Source organism: Limulus polyphemus, unplaced genomic scaffold, assembly GCF_000517525.1.
Source record: "Limulus polyphemus unplaced genomic scaffold, Limulus_polyphemus-2.1.2 Scaffold1939, whole genome shotgun sequence".
In the NCBI taxonomy this organism is placed as follows: domain Eukaryota; kingdom Metazoa; phylum Arthropoda; class Merostomata; order Xiphosura; family Limulidae; genus Limulus; species Limulus polyphemus.
Genome location: NW_013667549.1, coordinates 200,483 through 211,177, shown reverse-complemented (window position 1 = coordinate 211,177; position 10,695 = coordinate 200,483). Strand labels below are relative to the sequence as shown.

General features: G+C 32.9%; 1 protein-coding gene across 6 annotated transcripts in view; it reads left to right on the top strand.

Annotated features, from left to right (window-relative positions):
• The window catches only part of LOC111087267, a 60,478-nt gene that overhangs the window by 14,210 nt on the left and 35,573 nt on the right, over nt 1-10,695 (top strand). For 4 of the 6 annotated variants that reach the window (XM_022393316.1, XM_022393318.1, XM_022393315.1 and 1 more), the window contains one exon: nt 8,549-8,642. In XM_022393316.1, the coding sequence (XP_022249024.1) occupies nt 8,558-8,642 (85 nt within the window). In that variant the 5' untranslated portion in view covers nt 8,549-8,557. Of the gene's footprint in view, nt 1-8,548; nt 8,643-10,695 lie in introns of those variants that run through there. The other 2 variants (XM_022393320.1, XM_022393319.1) reach the window with 2 other exon arrangements.

Below are 10,695 nucleotides of genomic sequence, written 5' to 3'. Positions count from 1 at the left end.
ATCAGTATCTCCAAATAACTCGGCAACCCAATTCACAACAGATAATTCTTGTTGCATACCTTCAAAAGTTGCTTTTTTTAAAGTTGTAACCAAAATGTCCTTATTCCTTATCTCCATATGCAGCAAAACATTGAACCTAATAGAGCAATGATCACTTGCGCCCAGATGTTCCACAATTTCTACCCTTTCAATCATTTCTGTACTTGAAGTTGACGATAAGTCTAAAATAGCATTGTTTCTTTGACTAACTGGTGAAGAAAGCCATCCTGAACAGTTTCTATATACCTTTTTCCCTCATGGTTTGACTCTAGAATTTCCCAGTCTATATGCCTGAAATTAAAATCACCCATAATTATGACTTTATTAACAGCTGAAATCTCAATCTCATTGTAAAGTTTCTCACTAATTTCATCATTATCATTTGGTGGTCATTAAAACATTTCACTAAAAGCCTTTTTCCTTTATATCCACTAATAGAAACTCAATTGGATTCAATCTCTTTGCTATTATCTTCGATATCCCAGGATGTAACTCACATTTTACATATAAAGCCACTCCCCCCCTCTTTAATACTATATTCCTATTAAATAGCCTGTAACTCTGTATTTCAAAAAATATTCTGTCATCAAATCATCTATGTTTAACCATGTTTCAGTTATTCCCATTATATCAAAATCCTCCATTCCTACCAGTGCTCTAAGGTCATTTGTTTTATTTCTTATACTTCTAGCATTACAATAGTAACAATTAAGCCTATCCTTTATAACAACTTCTATACTCTTTTCCTATGCTAAACTTTTCTCTGCTTCTTATTCTTTTTGCATTCAGTTTTTCCTGGCCCTGATGACTGTCTAGTCCTAGTTTAAAACTTCCCTTATAGCTGAGTTAATAGCCTTAGCAAACAAGCCAGCCCCTACTCTATTTAAATTTAAACCATCCATTGCAATAGCTCCATTCTTCCACTGAACTGATCACACAAGTCCAACCAGCTTATCCTAACATACTAACCTAAGCCTAGCATTTAGCCCTAATTATCTACTTATAACTTCATCCCCACAGTTAATTCTGGGCGGTATCCCTGACAAAATTAAGTTATGGCCATTTTCTGTAAATACCTTTATCAACCCCTTGTACTTATTAATTAGCTCCATTGACTTATCTTTCCATACATCATTAGCCCCTACATGTACTACAAAAACTGCATTTCTGCTAGCCCCCTTTATTATATCTCTTGCTCTGTCAGTGTCAGTTATAACTTATATCCTGAAAGTCATGGTTAGCTGATGTATCCCTTGCATGTAAAAGCTTAAGCTCCTCCTGAAATCCTGCTGCCATTTCCCACAATCTACACTTCTCTTTATCTATTGCATCTACTTTAATCATGATTGCCTCTTATTTCTCCTCCAACCTACAAAGTACAAACTCTACATAAAAATTGCACATCTTCATTACTACTACTATCTTCCTTAAAAGTACATTTCAGTTCTGAGTTCCCAAATAAAACCCACTCATTGCACCTAACAAATTGTGAATGCTTAATTCCTACACTAGTCTTAACCATTGTATTTATACTTATACTTATAGCCTGAAAATAAATACTCATTACCAGTAGCCTATTGTTAACATTGTTACTGTTAAGCCTAACATTTAACAACCAGTTATATTTTTTTTATCAGTATTTTGTCTTCACACTAAAGTTATAAAGGTTATCTTTAATTATATAGAACCTAATAATTTATTAGAACAATATTAAAACGTATTTACTATAGCCTACTTTATATTATAACCTACCTATATCTATAAGCTGAATATAAACTAATAGATCTAATAATGGCTGGAGATGGCTTGAATGGGTAATGAAGAAAAACTTTAATATAACAGCAAATGTACAACGTTTCGACAAGGTTTTGTCATCATCAGGTAACCCAAATTACTACAAATTAGTATAATAATATTAAATAAATTTCAGAAATCTATGAGCTTAACTTTTCAACGTCCTCCCTCTTCAGTAGCGCTCCATCTCTAATGTTAAGTGTTGAGTTTTAAATTATAAGTAGTTGAAACTTTGTGTAATAGTGTTAGTTTGCTGCAGTTGAAAGACTTGCTACTTTTACCTGTTAATAACTATTGTAGAATAAATCCTTATACAAGTAATTTTTGTATATTTTCATTATGATGTCGTACATCAAGGTATAGTTTTGGCATCTCTGTAAAGCATAAGTATGAAGGTTCTAAACATACATTGACCTTAAAAACCTTGAACAGTATAAAAAGTGACGATACACATAGATGTCATTTTTAAGATTTCAAATCTTTATGAACTCATCATTTTTAGTATGACTCCTACTAATTATTAGTTTAACAATAGACATTTTGATCAAAAAGATGAAAGTAGTATGGGTAGTCCACTGGCATTTGTTTTAACCAAAGTATTCATGATTAGAATCAAAATCTGAGCTACAGAAACTTCCTTTTGTTCTCCTTTATATTGGTTAAGAGATATATATATATATACACTGCTTTTAAGTTTACAACATTTTGAACATCTTACTTTTGTTCTCCTTTATATTGGTTAAGAGATATATATATATATACACTGCTTTTAAGTTTACAACATTTTGAACATCTTAATAATTGACATAATAGCATTAGTTTTACTAAAGGGCCAAGTATGTACCTATGGCTTGAATCGATAAATCAGAAAAAAGGTTTCCAAACTTTTTTTTTATTGGAAATATTCACATTTTGACATTTGTATACTTCAGGATTCAGCACATAATCAAGCACCAAAACTGGCTATTATAAAAACACTTAAATAGTGCTAAAGGGATTTGTAATAACCAGGAAAGTTTTCTTTTGGTATCTGATGATGCTTTTACTGGCAAAACTATGGTCAGGTATAAATGAAGTTTTTGTGAAACGTACAATTGTCTTTGTTTTAATTCTTCAATTCAATAATTATGGAGTCACCAAATACTGATGGTTTCAAGTATCAATTATAATCTAGTACTTTAAGTAACAACCTCAGTTGTTCTAGTTGTGTCTATTTAGTGAGTATTGCAGACTGCCAGCACAGGTGGGTGTGGCAGAAATATTGAAGATTGAATCAAGGCAGGCCACTGGTTTGGCTCTACAAGCCCAAACGTGATTTGAAGTAAAAATGTATATGTGAATACAAAATATTACAGAGACTAAACATAATGTAAAGAATGGATATTTTATTCAGTGTACTCACATTTTGTAATGTTTTTTTATTGCTTTTTTATTTTAATTAAATGTATAAATATGGAATTGAATATATTAAGCTTTAGCTTGTCAATGTGTTCAATGCTCATGTGCAAGTTTCATGGCTGCTTGTAATTTATGTTATTGACCTAGTCTAGCTAGAAATGAGTTGCTTATACACTACATATGCAATTCAATGCCCTTCTTTATCAATAAGTTTGAATTTTCATCCCATTGACTTTTTTTTATGTACAGCCACTTTATCTATCTGCTATCATACAGCCACTTCTGTACACACTGTGTTACATCAGACCCAGTGAAAGATCTACATCTTTTTCTAAATATTAGAAGACTCAGTGAGCAGCCAGTTGATTGTAGCTCAGTTGTGCCGTATGTTGTCATAACATATGTATAAGGTACTCATCCTAGTTAGTTAGTTAGTTCAGGATTCACAAACTTAGCTTTACAGAGTGTATTGCCCATTTAGTCAAACCATCAGAGTGAGGATGATATTGGATATTGTGTATTTCCGTACATCTAACACTCACCGCAGTCGTGCAAACAACTGGTTATTGAAGCATGCTCCTTGATCTGTGTGGGTCCTTCTAAATGATCCAGATCATATTATACACTGTTCAGCTAACACATCAGTAAGAGACTATGATAAAATATTGACTAATGTATAAACTTTGGTTCACTTGGTAAAGCAATCAATAATGTTCAGTACTGTTTTCACTTTTGGGAAAAAGACCTAATTAATGTGGGTTGTACCCTGTAAAAGAGAACAGAATTTTCTGTGTTGTAGCCAGTTTTGCTTTTGACCAGTATATGTGGTACAATATTTATGCCATTTTTCATTGTGTTTGAAATTTTTGGGGGAATTTAATTTTTCATCAGGAACTCTGGACAACGGCCAGTCAAATAACAATATTAGGCCTCTTATTCTACTGATAATAAACAACTTGACAGCTGAAGAATTCTTTATTCTTGTATTTTGAAATACCATTACAGTGGTTTAATTTTGGCTTTGAAAGTTGAGGGGGGGGCAGTTTTTGTACTTGGGGTATGCATGAAGACATTACCTCATGTTTCCCTATTAAATTAAGCTAATGTATCTTTATAAATATAGGTTGCTTGTGGCGAGTTAAAAATAAAACTCAAACACCACGTACACATAACTGAAATGCAGTTATTTTAGTGAAACACACAGACCATTGCATGGTGAGAAATGAAGAAGAACACAATTAAATAACTTCGTCTTAAAAATAGCTGCATTTATTTTAATTCCCAGCATATAAAGTTTCGCTTACACGTAAACACAATATTCATAGCCATAGCTGTAAATTTCATGTGACTGATAAGATTTTCAGTTTATTCATTCCAAGAATGCTGATGTCAAAGCCGAGTTCAACAAACAACTACTTTCATGCTGTAATTGAAACCTCTTATAGATAACTTCAATATGACCTCTCCATTCATGTCTAGCTTACCCCACTCACCAGAGAAGAGTTTGTGCCTATAGGCTAGAATGATGGTGTTGCTTGGAGCACTTGATATACCACAACATCTACCAATGTTCTGGCTACTCCTCTATCAACCAGGAGTTCTTTCTTTTTCTCTTGTACATTGACAGGCATGTACCAAGACACACCCAGCATCAAAGATTGGACTGACCACCACACTTTTTGGTGCAAGTTTTTAATTGCATTCCCCTAAGTCAGTGGCCAGATCTGAATTGGGCTCCTCTAGTTTGCCAGAGCTACAGCTACATTATTCACTGCTTGCTGTTGGCTCTCCTGAACCTGTTGCACCATTGGTTGCAACTGGTAATCTTTTCTATCTTGCAGCTTGGCAAGCTAGAGGTAGTTCGGGCAAAAGTGAGTCAATGTTTCATTGGCAAAGCATGTTCTTCACTCATCTGCTCTCAGTATTTCTGAGGTAAGAACCTGTTTGAAATTCACTGTAATTTGAAAAATATAAAACTTGGTGCTATACTCTAGTGTTAAATATTAATTTTTAAGACAGCAAGTATATTTCTAGTCTAGAATAAAAATAATGACTGTTTTTAAACTTAACATCTTTTAATAATCGTGTGACACACACAAAAGTTATGCATTTAAATGGCTGTCTTAAGTAACTGTAGAGAATGTATATCTTCAAAGGCTAAATATTCTATTTGAAATAATGTGTGAAACAGAACCAATAAACTTCTGTAGCAACAAAATTTACCTTTTTTTTAATAGTAGAATATTTATTGGTGTAAGCTATATTTTTAGTATATTAATTTAGATTTTTGTTAACTAGAAAGAGCATGCCATTATGTTATGATGATGATGTAATGATCTAGAAATAGTATGTAGTAAGTAGGAAATGAGTATGATATAAATACGAGTAAAGTGAAGCAGTAAGTAAATTACAATGTTTCATCAGACTAACCTGGCATTATCAGATAAAACAACTAGAAGGAATGAACTCATGATCTATTCAATATGAAAAAATAGTGGATGGATACATTGGTATTTGATTGGTTGAGCTTAACAAGACTGCAAAACATAAAAAAGATGGTCAACAGTTGATGGTACATAAGGAATCTTGATGGTAAAATCAACTGGAAATCACCCAAACTGATATATATAACTAGAAATTATGTGAAAGGAAAGATTGTGGAATGTTTATTAATCCAAAGGATGTCAAACTTCGAACACCACTGAAGGTCAGTTTAAACTGAACCCTCTCTCTGACAGCATATGCATGTCCTCTTCTCTTGAATGAGAAGTTCCAATTCCCGTAACAGAATGTGTCTTCAGACAGAGGGTTCATCCTAAATTGATATTTGATGGTGTTTGAAGTTTGGCAACCTTTTACAGTTTTTCTTTTGACATAATTTCTAGTTTATATATTCATTTGGCTGATTTTCAGTTTATTTTATAATCAAGATCTCTCATGTTTAGAAAAATTGCATTAATTGTTTGACCATTTTCAACATTTTTTTATGTTTTACAGCCTTGTTACTCTCAACCAATCAAATACCAATGCATCTGTTAGTTTTTGTATTATCTATGTCATGAGTTCACTCCTTGTAGTTGTACCTGATGAGGCCAGGTTAACATGGTGAAACATTGTAACCATGCATAGATATTACACTCTGTATATCTGACAATAAACAAGTTTTAAGTTTTACATAACAGGGTACTTCCTTTAATTATGAGTTATGAGTTATTCAGTTCAGTGAGTATTAGTCACTGTATTTATGATTGATTGATTATTGAGGAATTCTAGACATGAATGTATAACTGAAAGTAAGCTAGGCATACTTTAATTTTCAGAAGCCTGTATTAGTTGTGGAGTTGATGTGGAAAAATGTATTTATGAAATTAGGCCTACAAGTGAACATGGCTGTTGATCCATAGATTTAACCAAAAACATTTGAATGTCTTGCAGTGAAGCCCCTGCCCTTTTAATTGTGGCTTTGCCTTATGCATTTTGTATATATTACATATAAATCATTCCTAGTGTGGTTGACTGCCCCTAAGTTTGTTTTGTAGCAGCTCCTTACTCCAACAGATGCCTAGTGGTGCAAAGGAACAAAATTGTTTTTATAGTGTTCACTACCAGTGGGATCCACATTTTACATAATTGCATGATTTTATGTTCTTCCCAATTATAAATGCTCATTGTGAAGATTTAATTGATCAGAAAACAGTTTAAATGAAAGATGAAATCATTAATTTTTTTCTAAAATACCTAGGAGACCCTAATAGTAATTAATTGGATTCATTGGAGCATTGGAGGTATTTGTTTTTAATTTTTGCATGTTTCATTTGTTATTATGACCCAAAAACAATTTTGTGAATATATGGTATGTAGTTTATAAAAATTGTTTCAAAAACTGTCCAACAGTAATTTTTGTATTAAGACACAAGGACAAATGATTTGTAAAATACGTATGTAAGATGTGAATAAGTTAAAATCAACCAGAAGAAAAGAGATTGACACAGTTGTTTGTTTTTGAAATAATGAGTGCTTTTTATTGACAGATATCAGTATAGTTTGTGAAGTGTGTAATCCTTTTTAAAATGGCAGATTTTTTTGTATGTAATGGCAAATCAGAATGTGATCCTGACAAGTCCACTGCACAAACACAAGGCAATCTGTTTGAATGAATGCAACTGATGAACTAATTCTGCTTGAAAATATTTTGAGATTTAAGCTCTGCTGAGCTTCCCAGAATGCCATGTTGCTCATGTAAAGAGACTAGTCAGATTTTTGAAAAAGGGGAACCAGAGTTTACAATGTATGTTTTTCTGAATACGTCCAGTGTGTCAACAGTAGCGAAAAAGTAATTAAAAAATTATCTAGTGCACTGGTTACATGCTTGTTCTTATCTTGAGTGTAGTTAACATCTGAGTATCTCCCTGTTTTCACAGAACACCTAAGCTTGGGTGTCCTGTACTAAAATAAAATAAAAAATCCCAGAGATATTTGAAATTGAAACCTTAGAATTGATTTAATTGTGTGAATTAGGGTTTGGTATAAATTAACCTTCTTAGTTTGTGAAGGTCACGAACCAAAGATATCATAATTGGTACAGATAACTCATATGATGCAATTGTTTTCTTAATTACTATTTAACTTAAATTAATTAGCTACAGATTTTTGTGTAAGGTTGTATTTCATTTGTTTAGAACCAGGACTGTGCATGTCATGCAGTGTAATAAATGCAACTTAATTAGTTTTTAAATTATTAACTAAATACTGTGGTTTTGAAGATATTGGAATTAACCATTTTTATTAATTTATGGTATTGCAAGTTCTTTGCATACTTAAGTATATCTTAAGTAAAATACATAAAAACTATTTTGAGAATAATTAATTAAAGTAATTGCAATAATTAGTTAAAGTTGATTTTATATTTAAAATAATTGGGTAAAGAGTTTCTAACTTTCTATCAAATACAATCTATGGTTCTCTGATTTTTTTTAAAGCTATAAGAACATGTGTTAATTTTGGAATTGACCCAAATTTGTAAAAAAAATACTACTTGTCAGTCACTAAATGAATATTTATTAATTAATTTCTACAAACATTTATCCTATCCCGATTTTTGTGTAGTCCCTGCTGTTTCCCTTTGAACATACAACAGAATTACTTGTTTAGGTAAATCTATGAAGTAATTCTTACAAGATGAGATTTTTGATTCGCACTTGTAAGTGTTTCTTCTTATTTTTGAAAAAAATGTGAAATGACTGTAAATTGTTGTTTTGTTTAGAAGCTGATGAAGTTAATAAACTGGAAGCTTGATTGATTTCTCTATATTTAATAGAGCTGAACCATGCTGATACGTCCTGATTTTGTGGCATTTGTTTTCATATTTATAAATCTTCTGACAAGCTGCAACTGGATGCAAAGTGTTGCAGGTAAGGTGGTTTTTAATATTCAACTTTCAGTATGTTGATTTTAATCTGTTCTGAGTTCTATTCTGAAATCAACATGTAATAAAACATGAGGTGATGTCATTCTTTTATTTTCCTAACTGTTCTGAGTTGTAACATGTAAAACATCAGAGGAAGATTACTGCTCTGAATAGTAACATATACATAATGGGAAGATCACTGCTCTAGTGGGCACAAAGTACAACAATAAAACCATAAAATTAAAAGCAAACAGATCTGAAAAGATTAACAGTCGAAACTATTAAGATAAGTAATATACAGTAGTCCCCCCTCTTGAAAGACTGCCTTAGAGCCAGCAACCACCCTTCATTCCTGACTACTATACCTGAGTATGGATGCAGCTACACTGTTTACTACCCCTCATCTGCAACCACCCCCGAGAACACAATCACCGACCAGTTTTATGAATAAAATTAAAGGCCATTTGTTGCACATGAGCACCTGCATGGCAAAATTTCATGAGCATGTACTTGACACTTGCCTGTCAGTCTCATTGTTAATTGTCCCAATTGAATACTACTGTTTGTCTGTCGCACATGAGTACCCGCATGGCAAAATTTAATACGCCTGGCACATGCCTGTTAGTCTCGTTGCTGACCATCTTGATTGAATACTACCATCTGCTGTGTCTAGGAAATGGAAGATTTGGATGCCAGAAGAAGGAGTAGCAGTGCTGAAGAGGGCTCATAGTTGGGAAGACAAAAATCAAGAATACAGTGAAGGAAAGAGAAGAAATGTTGAAAACTGGGAGTGTGGGGAGTGCTCAGGCAGAAAATACAGTAAGCCTAGGACAGCAGGTTATGGTGGAATGATTCAAGAGAGAGCAGTGATGCATACAGAAAATTCAGATCATTTTGGCTTTTCTGATTCTAATGGTTGGCTAAACAAGTGGCAGAAGCACCACAATATGCGCATTGCTACCCTGTCTGGAGAAGCTACTGATGTAGACAATTGTAGTAAATGTCTCAAGTCTATGTACACTGGCTACAGACTCAAAGACAAGTTTAATGCAGATGAAACTGATTCTCTTCTATAGAACTTTACCCTCGCACTCAATGGTGGTTAAAGGAGACAAAGTCAAGGGAGGTAAGAAGTCAAAGAACAGAATCAGTGTTTTGCTGGCATGTTCTGGAGCTGGAGAAAAGCTGACACCCTTTATCATATGGAACAGTGCTAAACCTAATTGCTTCAAGGGCTTGGCTAGTCCACTTTGCCTCCGTTTGACATTTTTTTCTTATGGTTATATTCTCATTTTGAACTATATTTTGAAGAAGAACAACCCTCTGTGAAAATCACAGGTTATTTCTCTATTTATTAGCTACCATCTAGGATAAAGTGTTATCACACACACTCATGCTTATATTCGTGTGAATATGAATAAATTATTTTATAAGTTAATCTTAATTCTAGTTGCTATAACAAAACTGTGCAGTGATAAAAAACATTTGTAATAATCACATTTTTACTATGCAATAACACCATATGCTTGCTGGTAAAGGAAAACTAGTTGTCTGTTTAGAAAATGTAAAAACTGAAAAGTATTTGAAAATGTCACAGAAGATAAAAATAATCCTATATAAAAACCACGTGCAATTCACTGAGATCTGGAATAGATGAAAACTACTATTTTTAGCAAGATGCTCGAGGTTGCTCAACAGTAAGCTTGAGGATGTATGATCATTACTAAATATTTAGGGTTCAAACACTACAGTGGGCACAGTATGGATAGTCATTGTGGAGATATGCGCTTGACAACTAATAAACTAAGGAATCCTTGGTATTATCAGCTCGAACCTGCCCTTATTTTTCTATATTTAAATTAATGATAAGCTCATTCCATAATAAGTCTTTGAAGTTATCTTGTTGTTGTTAGTAAGTTTTATACAACAGTCAAACTTGCAAGCTTTGACTTGGGTCAGTTGTAAAAACATGAAACAGACCCAACTATAATGGTTGGAGACGGCTTGAATGGGTAATGAAGAAAAACTTAATTATAAGTTATATATATATATATTAA